This window comes from Anomaloglossus baeobatrachus, chromosome 12 (assembly GCF_048569485.1).
Source record: "Anomaloglossus baeobatrachus isolate aAnoBae1 chromosome 12, aAnoBae1.hap1, whole genome shotgun sequence".
In the NCBI taxonomy this organism is placed as follows: Eukaryota; Metazoa; Chordata; class Amphibia; order Anura; family Aromobatidae; genus Anomaloglossus; species Anomaloglossus baeobatrachus.
In genome coordinates this window covers 114,649,095-114,669,448 of record NC_134364.1, presented here as the reverse complement: position 1 = coordinate 114,669,448, position 20,354 = coordinate 114,649,095, and the positions used below count along the sequence as shown (strand labels likewise).

The 20,354-nt window shown below is 44.7% G+C and overlaps 1 protein-coding gene across 1 annotated transcript in view; it reads right to left on the bottom strand.

The window, feature by feature from the left end:
* Nucleotides 1-369: 369 nt before the first annotated feature.
* The window catches only part of LOC142258533 (cysteine-rich protein 2), a 102,817-nt gene continuing 82,832 nt past the window's right edge, over nt 370-20,354 (bottom strand). Inside the window, exons 5-8 of the mRNA XM_075331159.1 lie at nt 14,592-14,660; nt 14,343-14,437; nt 5,847-5,904; nt 370-895 (exon numbers count right to left, since the gene is read on the bottom strand). Of these exons, the coding sequence (XP_075187274.1) occupies nt 828-895; nt 5,847-5,904; nt 14,343-14,437; nt 14,592-14,660 (290 nt within the window). The 3' untranslated portion in view covers nt 370-827. The remainder of the gene's footprint in view (nt 896-5,846; nt 5,905-14,342; nt 14,438-14,591; nt 14,661-20,354) is intronic.

Below are 20,354 nucleotides of genomic sequence, written 5' to 3'. Positions count from 1 at the left end.
ACAGTGCAGTTTTGATGCCTTTTCAACTGGTATTAGATTGAAATATATTCTTCCTTTTTTTTTTTAGTTTTTCCTCTAAATTTTTATTTAGACCTACAGTATATCCTCCCTTTTTGATGGCTAATAATTTGTAGATGATGAACGGGGTAAGAATTCCTAAAAAAAAAAAACCCCATAAAAATCTACTTCTCTACTGCATTTCCCTTTTGTTCTATGGACTCTATAATACTGATACAGTCCATGACTCAGGACTCCTTAGAAGCAGGAAGTAGTCCCAGAGTCACATGATCTCTCTTGGCACTTCTGACTGGCTGAAAGCACATATGTTATATCAGCGTTATTCTGACCCCATTATATTTATTTTGGGGGGGAATTAACGGACACAATATTAACCTATAAATTTAGCTGTAGTGTATAAGTCAAAGATCTATACCGGTTATAGATTTCCTTTAAGGTTTTGTTATTCACCCGGAGTTAACCCCAAAGTAGAAACGTGTCTTTTTTTATATATATAATATCGAAAACATCCCTGAACCGAAAAAACCCCAAATAAAACAGAATATATTAGTAGCACATAGACCCCTATACACATAGCACAAGACTTCACGCCTTCCATCGTCACGTCAGTAATCAATCAGGTAGGCAAATAATGCTCGGTACAAAATACAGAATTGTCAGGAGTGCACTTCGCTCATTGAAACTGCTCTAAAGGTTTTTTTTTTTTATCTACATGTTCCCGCGATCGTCAGCTTTATAGTGTTATCAGCTAGAAGTGGTACAAGTGGTGGGAGAGGAGTCCGTAGCAGCTGAAAGAGAGGGATGTGGTCTTAGGGTTGATCCTTCATCTCGGGATCTTTATCGTAGATGTAGCTTCCGACTCCTCCAGTGTTCACACCTGGAAATGCAAAAAAAATAAAAACTCCTTAGTATCTTGCGAAAGTTTGTGATCCCTCAGAGACCGGCTAGGGACACATGCCTTTAAGTATAGAAGTGCTGCAATTCCAGGAGGTCAGTAAAGCACCCTGCAGCTATTAATAAGACAACACCTACATGGGGCTTCGATGTTCTCCTCATGGGTGGGAGTTACAGTTTCCTACCTCAAAGAGCGTGAACCCCAATGAGGTCAAGGATTAATGTGGTTAGTCAAAATCTGTTCTGACAATAGATACTAAAACAAAAGGTCCCTCAAAAAATAAGTGAACATATGGCCCTCAAAGATCAGTTGTGCACCTGCCAGTGTGTTTAAAGGGGACCTGTCACCAGCATAATAGTGGACAGTTTTTGCTCTTTGTTTATGCGGTGTTCTGCTCGTAACTCACCAGGTGGCTTCAAAAACTGTGCACACGGCAGAATCTGACACGTCACCTGGTGCAGTTAAGTTGCTCAGTCAGAGCAGGGTGCCCACCTGGTTTTGTTCTCTCTGGTGTCCAGTCTAGCGGGAGTTAATGGCTGCTGGTCTGTGAAATACTGCTGTGAGCACAGGTTATGGAAGACCTATCACAGCCGCCTCCACCCTTTAACAGATGGTGGAATTGGTGATCCTTTGCCGATGATAGCTCTAGCTTTGCTCCAGCGGTACCGGTCCTGTGCATTTGTTCCAGCTTTGATGATCTGTTGTATGCTATTTGGTATGTTGTGGAAATACTCTTATAGCTTGTTTATTTCCTCCCTGTACTTTATTTCTCCCTGAGCACGTATTGTCTTTTCCTCTATGTGTGCTTACTTTTAGTTTGAGCTTTGGTGTCCCCTGTATGTCGCTATTTGTGGGATACATTTCTCCTGTCCCTACTCTAGGTGGCGGTGTGAGGGTGTTAGACCAGGACTTTTCAGGAGTTAGGGCTATGCTGGCGGTCCAGACCTCGCCACCATCAGGCATACCTCTGGAATAACGGACAGCTTAGGCTTCCCTAGTCTGAGGGCCAGTCTAGGCACGACTCCTCCCAGTTAACATAACACACTGTGACATCCCTTGAATAATATTTGTTTTCTCTTGTTTAGATCTGCCATAAGATTATAGATATAAGGGCCTTTTTATTTTGTGCTACTTTTTATAGTCTTTATCAAGGGGGCGTGGCTTAGAAGGAAATAATGCAAATCAGCCTAATGATACACCCACGAGGAGCCTATGAACCCAAATCTCTGGAATTGTACGGCAGTTGTAAGGGAAAAATACTCAGGGGGCAGTGGGAATAAAATGAAAGAAAAGCTAAGTCCCTTTTGATATGGTGACAGGTCCTTATTAATTACTCAATAATGCCACCACAGGTGAAGTGATGTATTACAAGACACGTATTAAAATTAGTGTGCAGAAACACAGGGATGTTCTGGCTTCTCCAGTGACACAGATACTCTCAAATGAAGGATGGTCCCAAATAAGAAACTTTTCTCAATGATGGGGTGTCACCTATCCAGAGTATATTTGATAATTTGCTGACTGCAGGAGCTGCCATCAATCTCAAATTCGGGGCTCTAGATAGTGTCCTATCAGAATAACACCATATTTCTCATTATCTACAAGACTATTGGAGGTAGCTGGGTACAATGTTCAACTATTTCTAGTTGTTCCATAAACAGGAATTTGTAGCTCCATTAACACAAAGCACTCGAGGGTCCTTATCTTGAAATCAGTGCGACCCCTAATTATCATCTATACTAACGATAGGTGATATCGTTTTGGTTTATCTCCTGCAACTAAAGGTCCAGTCACACTAAGCAACTTACCAGCGATCCCAACAACGATAGGGATCGCTGGTAAGTTGCTAGGAGGTTGCTGGTGAGATGTCACAATGCAACGCTCCAGCGATCCCACCAGCAACCTGACCTGGCAGGAATCGCTGGAGCGTCGCTACACGAGTTGCTGGTGAGCTCACCAGCAACCAGTGACCAGCCCCCAGCGCCGCGTGGAAGCTGCTGCGCTTGGTAACTAAGGTAAATATCGGGTAACCAACCCGATATTTACCTTGGTTACCAGCGCACGGAGCTACACGTGCAGAGAGCAGGGAGCAGCGCACACTGAGCGCTGGCTCCCTGCTCTCCTAGTTACAGCACACATCAGGTTAATTACAGGATGTGTGCTGCAGCTACATGTGCACAGAGCAGGGAGCAGCGCACACTGCTTAGCGCTGGCTCCTTGCTCTCCTAGTTACAGCACACATGGGGTTAATTAACCCGATGTGTCCTGCAGCTACATGTGCACAGAGCAGGAGCCAGCACTGACAGTGAGAGCGGAGGAGGCTGGTATCAAAGTTAAATATCGGGTAACCAAGGACAGGGCTTCTTGGTTACCCGATGTTTACTGTGGTTACCAGCCTCCGCAGAAGCCGGCTCCTGCTGCCTGCACATTCAGTTGTTGCTGTCTCGCTGTCACACACAGCGATCTGTGCTTCACAGCGGGACAGCAACAACTAAAAAATGGCCCAGGACATTCAGCAACAACCAACGACCTCACAGCAGGGGCCGGGTTGTTGCTGGATGTCACACACAGCGACATCACTAGCAACATCGCTAGCAACGTCACAAAAGTTGTTCGTTAGCAGCGATGTTGCTAGCGATGTTGCTTAGTGTGACGGGGCCTTAAGAATTCCTTAATGTTTGCGCTTCCATGCATACACACCCACTGTCTATAGATATACGAGAGGTCTTATTCCTTGACCCATTGGTTTTCTGTTCACTGCCACATCCTCTTCAATATTTCTCCATCCCAGAAAAATGCATCATCAAGATGCTTTTAACATATGAAACGGATTTAAACTTCGCAGACAAGAAAGGGAGAGCGTTCTGTAAGCCAAGTACACATGTGTACATCTAAGTAAGCGTGAAGTGTAACTGAAGTACGCTCTCGCCAACAGATGTCTCCTCTCTCTTCCCTGGTAACTCGTCTAGCTTTATTCAGAGTCATTTTCACTTTCTCAAATATCCGCAAAGACTAAAAAAAAAAAAAAAAAGTATCAGTCTATGTCTGAATGGTATAACCCCCCTTCATAAAATGTATATACCCTGACAAAGGTGTGTAGTAACAAGTCTGTGGTACATAATTAGAAGACACCTTTCATACAAATTAGGGTTCCTTCTGGGATGAGGTCGCTGGTGGATGGGCTTAGGTTATTTTGATTAAAACTGTACAACAAGTATCTCACTGTCACAAGTAGTTTTGCCAGAACTGTTGGGCTCTGTTCACATTGCAGATTCTGACACTCTGCCCAATGGTTTCTCCTGTGTCTCTGATTGACACAGGCAGAATCGGGCGTCAACCTGCTGTGTGCTCAGTCATAGTCAGGCTAGCAAGAGTTAACCTCTACTAGCCTGCTTGTTAGGCTTCTTTGATCACATGTTGTGAGAAAGCCAATCCCATCAGCTCCACTCCTATTTAAGCTGGATGCCATCTTCTACCCATGCCAGCTATAGGTTATACTGTGTTGGTCTGTGGGTTTTGGTGTCTCAGACTAGCTAGAAAGTGTTTCTTTTTGCCCGGAGTGATTGTGACGTTTACCCGTCGTCTTGTTGTTTCCTCCCTGCTCTTGTTTTCCCCCTTATCTTTTATTATTTTATACCTCTGAGGGCATGCTGTGTGACAGAATTTTGGTTTCCCCTTTTTATTTTTGTGGGTTTAATCTTACTCAGGTCCCAGTCCCCCCCCTTGGGGAGGGGGATGGGTATCAGATCAGGTCTGCTCAGGAGCAGGACCAGGAAGGAGACTCAGGAATCCCCCACCTTTAGGAGTATCACTGAGACTAGTGATAACATAGGGCCTCCTAGCCTGAAAGTCAGCATAGGAGCACCAGTTTCCTGCTATCCCCAAAGTTATCTTGACACTCACATTTTTAACATGTGCAGCAATAGAAGAATTCAGGAAGTAACTGATACCTGAATTCTTCTATTGCTGAACACGTTACAAGTGAGAGGTACTTATACAGTTTTGATCAAAATTACCTAAGCCCATCCACCATGGACTTCATCCCAAAAGGAAGCCCAGTTCTAATGGCTCACTTTTTTATGTGCCTAAATGAATTTGGGAAGAGATAGGAGCCAGCTTAGCTGTAATTAAAACCTACCTTGGAAATATGGGTGGATAATGGTGTAGGAACAGGTGGGCGATCATACCACAAATGTACAATTCAAAAAATATACACTACTATTGTGTTAATTTGCACTGGCCAATATGCAGACACTATGCAACGGCTCTCTGCAATCAATTTATGCAAGTATCCAGTATTGCTACACATGTAAAAAAGTGAAAGGTACTTAGTATACAGTTTTGATCAAAATTGAGCAAGCCCGCACACCAGCGACAAGGTGACCTTTCCTTTTTCAACATACAGAACAAAGAGGCCTGACTGGGCATATACAGAGATAGGTTATCAGAGTCCGGGCCCATCAAACAAGGTCACCTCGCCAATTGTGGATGGACAAGGTCACCTCGCCACTTGTGGTTGGACAAGGTCACCTCGCCACTGGTGGTTGGACAAGGTCACTTCGCCATTGGTGGTTGGACAAGGTCACCTCGCCACTGGTGGATGGACAAGGTCACCTTGTCGCTGGTGTGTGGACTTACTCAATTTGATCAAAACTGTAAACTAAGTACCGCTCACTTTTTTTTTTTACACGTGTAGCAATAGTGGAACTTGCATACACTGATTGCACAGTGCATTATATAGGTCTGTATATTGGCCACATCATACGTGCATACATGCACTCATATGTGCATACTATCTTAATATTATAAGCGTGCTGGCCTTGTCGTTTTTTTTCTCTCCAGGTAAGGGATGTGATTAATAGTAAATTACATGTGCTTTGCTGGATTATTTCATTAATTATTCTTTCCATTTTCCACCTTTTTGCAAACTTACCCTTTGGTCCAAAAAGGATTCCGTAGCAAGGCTTATGACAATAGGGTTGCCCGTCATGCTGTAAAAATAAAGAAAATTATTATGTGACTGTGGATTAAGCAGAAGTAAGCCTGGCAAATTTATACCTAAAGCCATATTAGATTCTTCTGTCGCAGGGCCGCTAAAGCTTGTGACTGGCTGCAGCAGTCAGGTGAGAGAAAAATCAGATGCTGCACTGTTCTAGTCACCTGACATCAGTTAACGGTAATATTTGCCAGAACTTTACTATTGATTAGTAATTGTGTCCAAATTGACGGCACAAGTTAATGACCACAAGGAGCAGCGGCGATGTCACCATGTGACTGCAGATATCATGTCAAATACAAGAGGACTCCCAACGAGCGGAGCTACAAAGAGGGAAGACCAGGGTAGCAATACAACGGAAGACTTTGTCACTATACAGAGGGGAGTGGGCTCACCGCCTATCACTGACCTGAGCCTGATCACTGCACTCCCTCATGTCTCTAGTAGGGTCCTTCTCCCGTGTTCAGTCACATGCCTAGACCCCTCCTGGCCCTGAACTCACCCTGACTAGAGAAGGTAAGCGAGACAACACAAGGAAGGTAAGACAAACAGGTGGCAAAAGACACAAGAAATAACATTCCACAACTTTTCCAGTAAGAACTTCTCAGCTGCAACACAAGCAACACTTCAGCTTCTCAAGAAATTGACTCTTTCAAAGGGGACAGGATAGGTATGAGCTATAACCGGCATAGGGAGGAGTGAGGAGCAGAGATTTCTAGCAAAAGGGAAAGGCTACCTGTTAGATCACTGCAAGATAGAAAGTAAACTTAACCTCTTCAGTACAGGATGAAATTAAATATGCTCCAACTCAGGGTAAACGACGAGCGGGCACTAAAGCAGATCTGCGATCAACGATATAATGTGACCTTCTGATCCCAAATCCCCCCAGAGATCACATCAAGTGGAGACTCAGCGCTGGACCCGGGGAGGGTGAGTAAAGCCCAATATGTTTTCTAAAAGACTCATAGCGCCATCTGCGGGGAATGTATATAAATTTCACAACTGGGCTGAATTTGTTTAGGTATTTTGTAAGAAATGTCTTAATATTAGCACGTGCAGATAGGGAAAATGGAAAGCCTATTATTAGCGGTGGACAAACGATATAAACGTTTAACGGCTTCCGTGAAGGTAACGAGATAATGGAGCCGATGAGCTGTTGTAAAGGAATCCAGAAACAACAATGCATGAATTAATCATAGAAGACATTCAACACCGCAGACTCCTGGAACAATAAGATCCGTTATGGCGCTGGGGACGGGGGGTAATTGAAGGAGCTTGTGACATTATTGCCTGAATGAGCAGTTATTCATCTACACGGTATTATAGATGTCCAACACCGCAAAGACGCCAAATCACCTGCGGACGCTCAACTCAAGCCAAGAATGCTTACAAAACAGGAGAGGAGCGAACACCGGAGCTTGAGAAAACAGGGAAAAATGGCAGATCACAGAAGAACAAGCCATATTTAAACCCTTTAAAAAAAAAATCTGGGCAAAAGTCTGCTTTTTATTGTGGTCTTTAAAAGGGTTGTCCAGGACTTTGACCTATCCTCACAATAGGTCATCTATCTCTGATTGGTGGGGGTATGACACCCAACATCCCCGCCGATCAGCTGTTCCTAATGCCACCGGTTTCAGACGGAACTACTCTGTTATAGAGCTACGCAACAGAGCGCCGTCAACTGTAACAGATCGGAGTAGAAGTCGCTGGAGCGGCCTCCGGTGGTGACGTAACACTACAGAGATAACCAGACTATGTACGAGCCAAGACCAAACTATGTACAAGCAGTGTCTCTGTCACCAGTGAAATGTTCCTTGATTTCAGGACCTTGTCCAGTGACTTCATTGTTGATTTGCCCAAAGCTGATTTCTGGTATCATCGCTGCATCTTGGGTGATCATCAATCTGAGACACTACTAGTTTATCGTTATCCATGTCACATGTGTCCCGGTCGTACCTGGCAGCAGTCAGCATCTTTGTCTTCTTTGTATTGAGTAAGGGGTACTTTGCACACTACGACATCGCAGCTGTGATGTCGGTGGGGTCAAATCGAAAGTGACGCACATCCGGCGTCGCAGTTGATATCGTAGTGTGTAAAGCGTTTTTGATACGATTAACGAGCGCAAAAGCGTCGTAATCGTATCATCGGTGTAGTGTCTGACATTTTCATAATTGCGCGGCAGCGACGGTACGATGTTGTTCCTCGTTCCCCTGCGGCAGCACATAACGCTGTGTGAGAAGCCGCAGGAGCGCGGAACATCAGCTTACCTGCGTCACCGCGGTCGCAGTGTGCAAAGTACCCCTAAGAGTCCCATGTTTGAGCCTGACCCTCCGTAACGTTCTTCATTCCATCTACGCTTGTTCCTATAAATGTTGCATCGTCGGTGTATTTAAAATTGTCGTTGAGTCGTCCAGCAATTTGGATTCCAGCTTTTTTTCGGCAAGTCCAGCCTTCCTGAAAATAGCGTCTGTACATAAATTGAAGAGAAATGGTGCCAGTATGTTGCCTTGTCTGTCTCCTCGCTCTGCTTTGAGCAATGCCGTGTCACTGCATACCAGGTTATTTTGTCCTAATATCCCCTTTAACATCCCCTTTAGGCTATGTGCACCCAGTGTCATTCAGATACTAGGCAAGCCATTGACTTTTTCCAGGCAATTCTGCTTCAGGAAAATGCCGGCGGTTGAGTTTCGGAACTGGTTTTGCCATATGGTGTCTTTAACTCTATACCGTGAAGTACAGACAGTGGGCGACTTCTAATGGAAAAGGCCTCAAGAATGAGAATGGTACTTCTTTTAATTGCATCACCGTTTCCGAACTGCCCCTACTGGAAAAATATAGTACTAATTGTGGGCAACGGAGTTGTGCCAAAAGATTTGCGCCGCTATGGTCCAATCAGGGCCACACGCGACATTTTCCCCTCTGGCTGTCCTTTGGAGCCTTGATCTCAGATGCAGCTCTTTGTGACCATTCTCCTTGGCTATAAATAGTCCTGTGTGTTAACATTTGATGCCATTTATAGAATCTCATCATTCTTATACTGAACACTTTGGAAGGAGCCCATCTCTGGAAGAAGCTGAAGTTTGTTACCACTGCAGTTATGGTGTTAGCTGCATTGGAGTGTTTTCCTTTTTGTGTCTATTTTCCCCCGTCTGTCTCTCTACCCCTGTGTTGTATTATTGCAGTGGTTAGACTAGTGCCCTCACCAGCCTTCTCACTAGCCAGGGTGAGTTCAGGGCAAATCAGGGAATAGGCACGTGATCGTCGACGAGGGGAAGGACTGGTATAGGGATGTTAGGGAGCGTAGGGATCAGCTTCAGATGAGTGTAAGGAATTGACCCACAAGGGCCCACCATTGTATCATGTTCCCGATGTACCCAGTTTGTTGCGGTGCTTGCTGGGGGTTCCCTTATACCTGGCGGAACAAGATCCCAGGGGCTGCTGTATATGTGTCTTGTCACTCACGTGTACTCGTCACTAAATATTAAAACCAACTGTGCCTAATATGAGAAAGTTGTGATAAGAAAGAGCAGAATATTACAGGCGGTTTAGTTTGCTCCATTATCACTCGTGTGTGTGTAATGGATAAGACTAATCTTCCCTAGCTGACCACAAACACCCAGATAATGGATCCGCAGGACACTTGCTGCACAAGAATGTGAAATCCTTCACGCATGCAGACAGATGTATTTATATTTGTCAATGACCAATCCCTTTGCTTTAACCCTTTAGTCACACGAGGGTAGTGGTAAACTACATATAACTCGGCAACACCGAGCAGAGCGCATCCGTCCTTGGCTTCATAGTAGAAAAATAAGGACAGACTTATTGATCCGTTTACCTCTCCGTGGCACCCACTAGCTTAAAAGAAATGGAACATATATTTACAATTTTCCCAGCAATCACATCAATAATTTCTATAGAGATGCGGTGACAAACTAATTGTGCATGGAGGCTGCCTGCATGGCGACCAGACGAACCAAGGGTTCGGCAAGTTCAGGGTTTTTTTTTAACTTTTTTTTTCAGGGTTTATTAATGTTACACAGTTGAGACTAATAGAGATGGTAATGATGAAGCTGGGGAGAAATAGTAACTATACTCATTGTGTTTAAAAATGATTGAAAAGCTTTAGAGGAGGCAGAGGTGGTTTATGAACGTTTCTGCCTTCCTGATCATTGTAAACACAGTAAAGAGGCGCTAATAATGCTTCCTCTCCAGGCCCAGTGGTAATGTTATCACTGAGTGTATGTTTGGAGAAAGCAGGAGCGGATAGGTCCTAGGAGACCCAAACAGCTCTACTATACAGGAGGGAGGCTCCATATCCCCTGTAACTTGGGCCAATAGAACAGCACCAGTTGCAAGAGAAATAGGATTTAAAAAACAAACAGTATTTAAATATTGAAATGCTCTCGAAAGGTTTTTTTATAATGTTATTGGGAAGAGGGATGAGGTGAGCTGTGACATCCCCTATTCTGACTGGTGGATCCTCTGTGATCTACTGTATATAGAGGTGTTATCAGTCATTGTACAGGAGGAGGAGGTGAGGTGTGACATTAGCTATTGTGATAGGTGGATCCTGTATTATGTACTTTATATAGAGGTATCAGTCATTGTACTGGAAGAGGTGAGCTGTGACATCATGTATTGTGAATGGTGGATCCTGTGTGATCTACTGTATTTAGAGGTGTTATTATTCATTATACAAGAGGAGGTGGTGAGCTGTAACATCGCCTATTATGATTGGTGGATCCTGTGTTATCTACTTTATATAGAGGTGCTATTAGTCATTGTACAGGAGGAGGAGGTGAGCTGTGACATCACCTATTGTGAATGGTGGATCTTGTATTATCTACTATGTATAAAGGTGTTATAAGTTATTATACAGGAGGAGGAGTTGAGCTATGACAATGCTTATAGTGACTGGTGTATCCTGTGATATCAGCTATACCCCAAGCGGTCTAGTAATTTGTGACATGAGGGTTACTGCTCATGATATGCAACAATCTTGACAGCTAGATAGCAGTCTGTCTCAGGTCTCAAGCTAAAAGCTAAGGCTGGGGGTACATGGCGGCTTAAAGAGGCTGTTCACAAATTGGACAACCCCTTCTTAAATTGATGTTGGACTTCCCAGGACTCATTTGACATTGTTATGCCACTGATTGGCTGCTTGAAAAACGGTGTTAAGCCCTGTGCGCACTAGAAAATTTAATTTTCTTAAGAACATTCTGTACCCTCTCAAAGATTACCGCATCTGCGGCAAAAAAACACAGCAAACCGCATGCGGTTTTACCGTGGGTTGGTACATGTGACCCCGCGGGACCTTGTATCTGAGTTCTTGCAGGGTCGGTGATGTCACTATTACCGCTGGTGAGGTTCTGAAGTTCTCGCGAGCGGTAATGTGTTGACATCACCGACCGTGAGAAATGTCCTGGAGTTACCCTTGCAGCATCGCCCACTAAACGAGGCTGTATTGAGTACTGTGGGTCAGACGCGGCTGGATCAGTTTGCAAGTGTTGTGGGACCTGTGTGGATTACGCTGGAGCTGTGTGTTTGGGGGGGTTAATAAAGTGGTGACAGAGGGGGCTTTTTGTGTTTTATTTCAAATAAAGGATTTTTCGGTGTGTGTTTATTTACTTTAGCTTACAGGATAATCATTGGAGGTGTCTCATAGATACTGCCATGATTAACCTAGTACTTAGTGGCAGCTATGGGCTGCCATTAACTCCTTATTAGTCAGATTGCCACCAAATCACAGCAACCGGGAAGAGCCGGTGACACGCCGGGACTGTTGCATAATGGATGCAACATTCTTGGGGCAGCTGCGGGCTGATATTCTTGGCTGCAGGAGGGGGGGGGCAATACCAAATGGCCCTCACCCTCCCCAGCCTGAGAATACCGGGCTGCCGCTGTGTGCTTACCTTGGCTGGACGGTAAAAATATGGCGGAGCCCACGTTTTTGTTTTTTTTTTTTCGCTTTTTATATTTAATTTGTACGTTTCATTTCTATGTGTATTATATATGTCCGTTTGTGTGTGACAGCTAATTTTTTTTCCATAGGTTTTGCTGGGGAATGTCTGCAGAAAGGTTACAACCATTTTTTTTATTAATTTCTGCAGCAAAACCGCAAAAAAAGCGGGTAAAACCGCAGTGTGCGCACAGGGCCTTAGAACGGATTTTCTGAGTAGTGAACAATTCCTTTTAGATTGCATGGCCAAAGCTGGCTGTATACCACTATAGACAAGGCACATCATTGTTGCTTTGTAGCCCTTGCCTAAATGTAGGAGCGTACCTGATTGTGCACAAGTATACGCAGGACTGACATAATGCACTGTTAGGGAAAGCAGCTGTTTGTGTGTATTAAAATAAAACATATTGTAGACCATATGTGTAATGGGATTCCCCGGCCAACGCCAGCAGCTGAGAACCTCTCATTTTATTATCCAGCATTAATATCAGATGTGATATATGAGAAAGGCATGCCGCAGAGCCCTGGACAGAACAGACCGCAGCTTTTATGCTCTTTTATATTAGCTGGCAGATTATCAGTGAGATACGCGATTATTTGTCAAAAATATCTCGCTTCCAGATGCCGGCGCCGAAGTCTCATCACCACATGGCGGTCTAAGTTTGATTTAGACAACCATAGGGGGGTTTGGATGTAATGTAGAGCCGAATAACTTCCCTAAAAAGGGGGTGCTGACTTTAATTTAAGGAAGAGATTAGTATAAAATTAGTTTAAAGGTTCTATAGTCACCATTTCTAACCGGGGACACATTAACAACGGTGGGCTCTGATGTTAGTGAGAGGGAAGCTAGACACCTCCTCCACTTACCTGCTGCTGTACCCTGCACTCCTAACCAGTCCCTATACAGGATCCTCACTTGTCGCTGAGTAGAAACCTGAAGCCCTCACAGACCCTGCAGTGAGCCCTGGCTAGTGAGTGGGAAGGTAAAGATCAATAGTCCCCCTGATGCATTGAAACAACACACCAAGGAGAGGTAAGATTGATGGGGGGAAACAACAACAGGCTAACTCCAACAACTAGGTTGCAGTCAGGCACCTTTACTCCAACCTACACCACTACCAACAGCAAGGACTCCAGCAGCTCCTTCCACCTCCAGGCCAAGCATCCAAATGAGATCAGAAAATCACCAGTACCCTCTGCTGGGAGTAAAAGGTATATAAAGGGACTGGGAGTGGTCCCAAACTGGAAACACCTGACCAGGAGTCAGAAGCTGCTGGCAAGGAAAACTGACATTAACCCCTGCCCCACCCAAAGAAAGAAAACACATTTAATATGTGAGTGTCTAGTGCTGATTCTGTCACTAATTTCAAAATACAGAGAGACGGCCGTGACAGATAGCCCTTTAAAAACAAGCAATTTTCACCCGTTCTTAGCACTTTTCTTGTATTTATGGCTGGTTGCCTAAGAGACCGACCACCACTGCTGCCTAGATTTTAAGCACTACACTAAAGCTGACCGGCATTAGGTGGTAATAGCGCTCCACTGACCCTATCCAGCTCTATTAAAAAAAACAACAACAAAAAAACAAAACACAACTTGCAAGCACAGCACATATAGTGCATTTTACCTTTGTCCGGCTGAATAGGTACAATTGTAACTATTCCATTTTAAAATTGCAATAAATTATTTTTTACAAAAGCCGTAGAGGGCTGAAATTTCGTGACATCTCTGCAGTTTTGGTCCAGAATATATTGGCCAAATTTCAATAAAATGTCTCCACCCCCTTCCGAGATAAGGGGTCGCTGTTAACGTTGTAAAATTATGCAGCCTGACGAAGGTTAAGAGAAGTGGTCGGTCGCCAAGGCAACAAGATGCAATCAGAACTCTTAATATCTGAAGAACAATGGAAAATTTTAACAATCAGTAAATTGTAAAATTGCTTCTATTTACAAGCACTATCCGATAAAACACATTTTAGGGCTAAAGGGTATAACCCCTTTAAATTGTACTATTCCCAAAAAACTACACGGCTACTTACACACACACACAGATGCATGAAGGGATGTAGGACAACATTATCATTGCCTTGTCTTCCCATCTTATGAAGTGATGGCATGCTCTTAGGACTTAATAATCACAGGAGGTCAATCCTCCATGATCCTCACTAATCCTGAAAATGAAAGGGCCAGGGAGATCCTTTCCCTTCACAGCTGAGCAGGAAATCACATATTGGCTCCATTCATTTGCAACGAGTGGGAAGCTCCGGAGGTAAGGCAAAACCAAGAAGACGCAGCACTACGACAGCGCTGCAGACCCTTCAATCTCAGGGTTATTGGGGCTCCAAATTGTCAGACCCCCAGTCACCATTGGATGATAGCATATCAAAGCTATAAAATATTCAAAGATGGAAATATCCCTTTAAGGGTGCTAACATTTTTAGGCTAAGCATATACATAAAAAATATTTCTCACCTCAGCATGGCCACCGGGAGTTAGAGTTTTCGAGCAGCGGTCACATCTCAGACAAGGTCGATGCCAGTCCTTTCCAAGAGAGGTCACTTTCTCAGCTACAGGAGAAAAAAAAAAAAAAAAAAAGAAATAAAACAGAAATTAAACAACATAAATTGCTTATCTAATCTGATAAAAAAAAGCATCAATAGATAGCAATAATATTTAACTTTTTTATTATTATTTAGTAATATTAAATATGCATCTTCTTACCAAAAAACACTTTCTTTTCACAGCGAGGACACAAATTGGGTTCTCCTGTAAAAGTGGTTATACTTGAAGCTGAAAAAGACAACAGGTAAACAGGTGAGTCTATAACTATACACAGACTTCAGCAAGCCACATGTACATTACACAGCCGCCAGGAAATAGAGACTCCTCGGGGGGCGTGGGGGACTTGGGAACATCCAATGATTCTTTTGCCCCCCTCACATATAGGTGGGGGAACTTTGCCTAAACTTCCTATACAAATTGGATGGTATACCGCTTCCCTAGCTCCTGTCTACTCATTTCAGTAGAATGTGTCTGCCTCTAGCTCCTCCCTCATTTCAGTAGAACTTGCAGTAGAATGTGTCTGCCTCTAGCTCCTCCCTCCTCATTTCAGGAGAACTTGCAGTAGAAGGTCTGTGTTTACCTCAAGTTCCTCTCTTCTCATTTCAGTAGAACTTGCAGTAGAATGTGTCTGCCTCTAGCTCCTCCCTCCTCATTTCAGGAGAACTTGCAGTAGAAGGTCTGTGTTTACCTCAAGTTCCTCTCTTCTCATTTCAGTAGAACTTACAGTAGAATGTCTGCTTTCCTCGAACGCCTCACTTCAAAATTCAGAAGAACTTGTAGTAGAATGTGTCTGCCTCTAGCTCCTCCCTCCTCATTTCAGAAGAACTTGTAGTAGAATGTGTCTGCCTCTAGCTCCTCCCTCCTCATTTCAGGAGAACATGCAGTAGAATGTGTCTGTCTTTGGCTCCTCCCTCCTCATTTCATTATAACTTGCAGTAGACTGTCTGTTCTGCCTCTAGCTCCTGTCTCCTCATTTCAGGAGACCTTGCAGTAGAATGTCTGTCTTTTTCTAATTTCTCTCTCCTCATTTTAGGAGAACTTGCAGTACAATAACTGCCGTCCTCAATTTCCTCCCTCCTCATTTCAGAAGAGCTTGTAGTAGAATGTGTCTCCCTCTAGCTCCTCCCTCCTCATTTCAGGAGAACGTGCAGTAGAATGAATGCGTCTTACTCTAATTCCTCTCTCCTCATTTCCGTTGAGCTTTCAGTAGAATGTCCGTCTGCCTCACGCTCCTCCTCTTTTCACGAGAACTTGCAGTAGAATGTCTGTCTGCCTCTAGTTCCTCCCTCTTCATTTCAGGAGCAATTGCAGTAGAATATATGTCTGCCTCTAGCTTGCCCCCATCTCTCTATAGAATCTTACGAGGACCAACTGTCCCCTCCTTTCTCAGGAATATAAACATCTGTCTTCACTGACTACAGATATTACCACTGAATACAGGGCTTTCAGTATAAGTGATCAGTCTGAGAGATGAAAAAGCACATTTTTCTGATGATATATTACAAAGTATCTTATTTTCATGTCTGCTATTGATATCTAGAAAAAAAATTAAAAAGACTGTTACACTTGTAATTTTGCTCGTGGACTAACTAAATCTTCTGATTTTAGGGGACCTGAAGGTTTGGTCAAGTTGTTACAGTCATAACTTTGATTGCTGCCAGTCAATATATCTGACTGCTAAATGACAAGTCGAAATGGCCGTAGTCACATATCTCAATCTACAACCTGTCCTATTCACGTGTCGGGACGGTTTGCAGTGTTTGGGATATGAGCCTTGCAGCACCGTGAACAACCATAACGGATTTGCTCACTCCGCCGAGGTGCATTGCTGAAGAAGGAGACAAAAATAAAAACTCCGGTGACTGAGCATAGCGACCTTTTCTCGGTCGCTTCATTGGGAGACACAAAACCCTGGGATAGTTCCTGGGATAGTCCCCGGGATAGTCCGCTGCCACCTGGAGGCTGACACTGATATTACATAGACATGAAATTAGTTCCACCGGAGCAGACTCACCTCACCTGCTGGTCCCCGATGTCCTCATTTTTTTTATCAGTTGGAGGATGTGTTTCTGACCGGTCTCAAAGGTTTTGTTAACTTTTTTTTTTATCCTTTATTTTTCAGATTTATCTGGGTAACCGGGTGTAAATGCGCACTCTGTTTCACCCACATTGTGGCGGAGAGTACAGTATGTACTCGCAACCTGTATCCTCTCAAGTCATTTGGCCAGACCTGGGTACCTTGATGAGGTATAGGGCGGTGGTCCGTACGCCAGTAGACTCCTGCCCCTCCGCCCCACATATCATTCGTGTACATAGGGCAGAAGGAGGTGCAGTCTTCAGGACAGGTGAGTATTACCCTCTCAAGTGTTCCCTCCCTATCGTGTCTCCTTGCACGCCTCCTCTGTGTGTTGGCTATGGGGTGATGTAGGTATGTGATGCGGCCCTGGGTATCTGGCTGTGGCGTGGTCAGGGGGCCTGTAGCAGAGTTGTGTGGTGGCCATGACTTATCCTGCAGCGTGGACAGGCTTCGTTCCCATCCAGGTTTGCCGCATTTTCGCTCCCATGCGGGGGCATGCTTCCCAGCCACGAGTTTTCCTGCAGCGCCCGTCCAAACAGTGTAGCTGCTGTCCGACTTGCTGCGCCCTTTGTCGCGTGACGTCTAGTTCTGCCTACACTCCTGCAGGTGGTGGCGCCATTTTTCGGCATGCGCTTCTCCAGTTCAATAGGATTGGATTTATTCACTGTGGTGCCGGTGGATCGCAGTCTTGGTAGGATTGTTTCTGCAGCGTTCCTTTACCTCTCTCCTGCTCACTCTGTCTCTAGGATGTCTGAGTCTAGAGAGGACTGTATTCGCACTCTGGGCCAGCCAGGACTAGTCACTTATTATGCATGTTCGGTTTGTGGTAATAACCTTTCTTCTGGGCAATCTGTTCCCTATTGTGCTGCCTACACTTCTCCCCCCTTACAGATGCCTGCTCTGGAAACTCGAATGGTGTCAGAAGAGAATATGACTCTCCCCTCTGGGCTCTAGATCTTAGTTGGACTGTTACTGAACTAACCAAGATATCCAAGACCTTGGGTGCTGGTACGGATCGTCTTCCGGTGACATCCAGCGCCCAGGGGAGCTCTGAGCGACTCCCCTAGCAAGTCAGACCCTCCTATGACTGCTTATCAATATTAAAGGCCTCAACTGCTGTTGAGTTTTCCCTAGCAGTCAGACCAGCGGACCTCTGTCCACCTAATGAAGCAAGTTTCTTCAGAAACGGGTGTTGAAATCCTTTGTGGACCATGAGGAGTTTACGGAAGTATGACAGAAGGCCTGGGGGAACATATACAAACATTTCCAGAAGTGTAGTTGCATGTACGTATTGTACCCTTTCCCACAGAACTTAGTGGCATCTTGGTCTACTTTGCCGGTGGCCAACACTCCCATATCCCACCTCTCTAGATCCACTGTCTTGTCCCTCAGCGAGGTGGCTGTTTTGAAGAATCCTACAGACTGAAGTATTGACTAAGGTCTAATGTAAAGGCTAAGTTCACCTTGAGGCGGCAGGTTCTACCCTTTCCATGGCCTTCGCTGTCACTTTGGTTGCGAAGGCTGTGTCAGCTTGGGCTAAGTGCCTATGCTCCAGCCACTTAGCTGGTTCACAGGAGGTAGAATTGGCTGAAATAGGAGACCAGATCGTGCAGGCAGCTAGGTATTTATGTTCTGCATCTTTGGATGTAGCAGAGTGGTCCTCTCAGGCTGCGTGGCTAATCGTTGCATGTTGTGGCTCAGAGTTTGGAGGACGAATCTGGCCTCAAGGAAGCCTCTCAGTAGACTTCCGTTTCTGCTGTCTCGAAACATAAGATTATTGCCTCAAGCAAGGGCAAGCCGGCTATTCAGGAAATGCGGAGCTTTGCAGCATCCATATTTCTTCCTCGTCTCCCCAAGCATCTCACGAAGATCAGAGTAGAGGGAATTCAGGTAATCCTAGTGACTCCGACTTTCCTTCCCAAGGTTGTTTCCTGTCATTCTTTTCTTTTTTGTCCCTCTGCTTCTCATCTGATGGCAAACAGACTGCATGTGGTTATGGCCGTGCATTATTATATATCGTTCACTGCCCCTTTTAGGCGATCCGATTTCTTATTTGTCCTGCAAAATGTGACCGCTATCGCCAAAGTGACCATCTCTCCCTGGAGTAAAGCAACCATTGGAGACAGCGGGGCACGATAAACTGAAGGACAGAGCTCCCTTGTTTAACATCAAGGCACATTCTACGTGAGCAGGGGCTTCCTGGGCAGTTCATCATCAGGCCGAGGCCTTGTAGCTCTGTAAAGCAGCTATGTACATACATTTTCCAAATGTTACAGGGTCCATACCTTGATGCAAGCTTGGGCAGGACAAATTTGCAGGTAGTAATCACTCAAGTTTCCACTTGAGCTTCACCAGTAAGTTCGGTGTTCTCTACAGAATATTTATCTTGGGTCTTTTCTCACCCCAGGGACAGCTTTAGGACATCCCAGGGGTTAGGTGTCCACCGATGAAGCAACCAAGAAAAGTAGATTTTTGATACTCACCATAAAATCTGCTTTTTTGTTAGTCTTCATTGAGGGACACAGCTCCCTTCCCTCTTGCCCGGTCAGGCATGTGTTTGTGTTTTTTTTACTTTTGTTTGCTTCTTCTACTGCTTTCTCATTAAACTCAAGACATCAGGGACCAGCAAGCAAGGTACAGTCTGCTGGCGAGGAGCTAATTGCTTTGCTCTGTAATATCAGTGTCTGCCTCCAAGACAAAACAGAGAGAGGAGGAAACACTGGCACCATTCAGCGAGCTAATCGCTCAATCTTCCTATTTCAGGTTTATACACGCATTATATGGCTTGTAAATGTCCTTGCATTCTGGCCACGTTGCTCATTCCAAAAGACAACAATCCATACAGTCCATGTGAAAAGAGACGGAAGGCACTCACCAAATATGCGGTAAAAGAAGCTGTTTTAGTCGACCATCAGGTCATGGGGAAAGGCGTTAGGGAGGTGGGAACACACAATCCGTCGGATGACGGCTGTTTCGCGTCTTTACAACTGATGCTTCCATGAGTCCATGGAAGCGTCAGTTGTAAAGACGCAAAACGGCCGTCGCCCGACGGATTGTGTGTTCCCACCTCCCTCACAGCTTTCCCCATGACCTGATGGTCGAATAAAACAGCTTCTTTTACCGCATATTTGGTGAGTGCCTTCCATCTCTTTTCACATGATCAGTGTCTGCCTCCAGGTGTCAACAGACTATCCTAGGTTTTTTTGTCCCCCAATGAACACGGTGAGTACCAAAAATCTACTTTTTTCTCCTGTCTGTGTCCGTTTCCAAGCCCAGTTGTGGACAACAGGTTTACAAATGAGCAAAAAGCTGGATAAGGCTGGAAAAAAACCCTTGTGCCGACTCAACTGAGAAGGTTTTTTTCCTCCTGCTCCAACCCTGTACCTCAGCTGAGTGAGCAGACAAGGTACTGTATTTTTGCCCACAAAGCTGCTCCTCTGACAGTGTAGACACATCTGGAGTGGTGTTTCTTCAGGCTGTAACCTGCACCGACATAGGACTAGGACAGGTTGCAGTTTGAAATATGTGACTACGGCCATTTTCAGCACATTCTCAGGGAACTTCTTTAAATTGTAATTCCATAATCTGTTTCTAAATGGGAGCTTTTGCGAATATAATGGTTGTTTGCAAATGCCCATGTAGTAAGAAGTCCTCAGGCCAATTCTTCCTTGGAAAAACTATGCAAAATAGGTTTACTCCCCATAAAAATAGAAATCTGTCTTTCTAGTGCCATCTAAGTTAATGTCGGACTCCATAAACTAATTTGGTCTATGGTATTGATGAACTTTCTGTAGAACAGATTGGTAGCGGTCTAGCAATCGATGATACTTGAAGCCGCGGCCAAT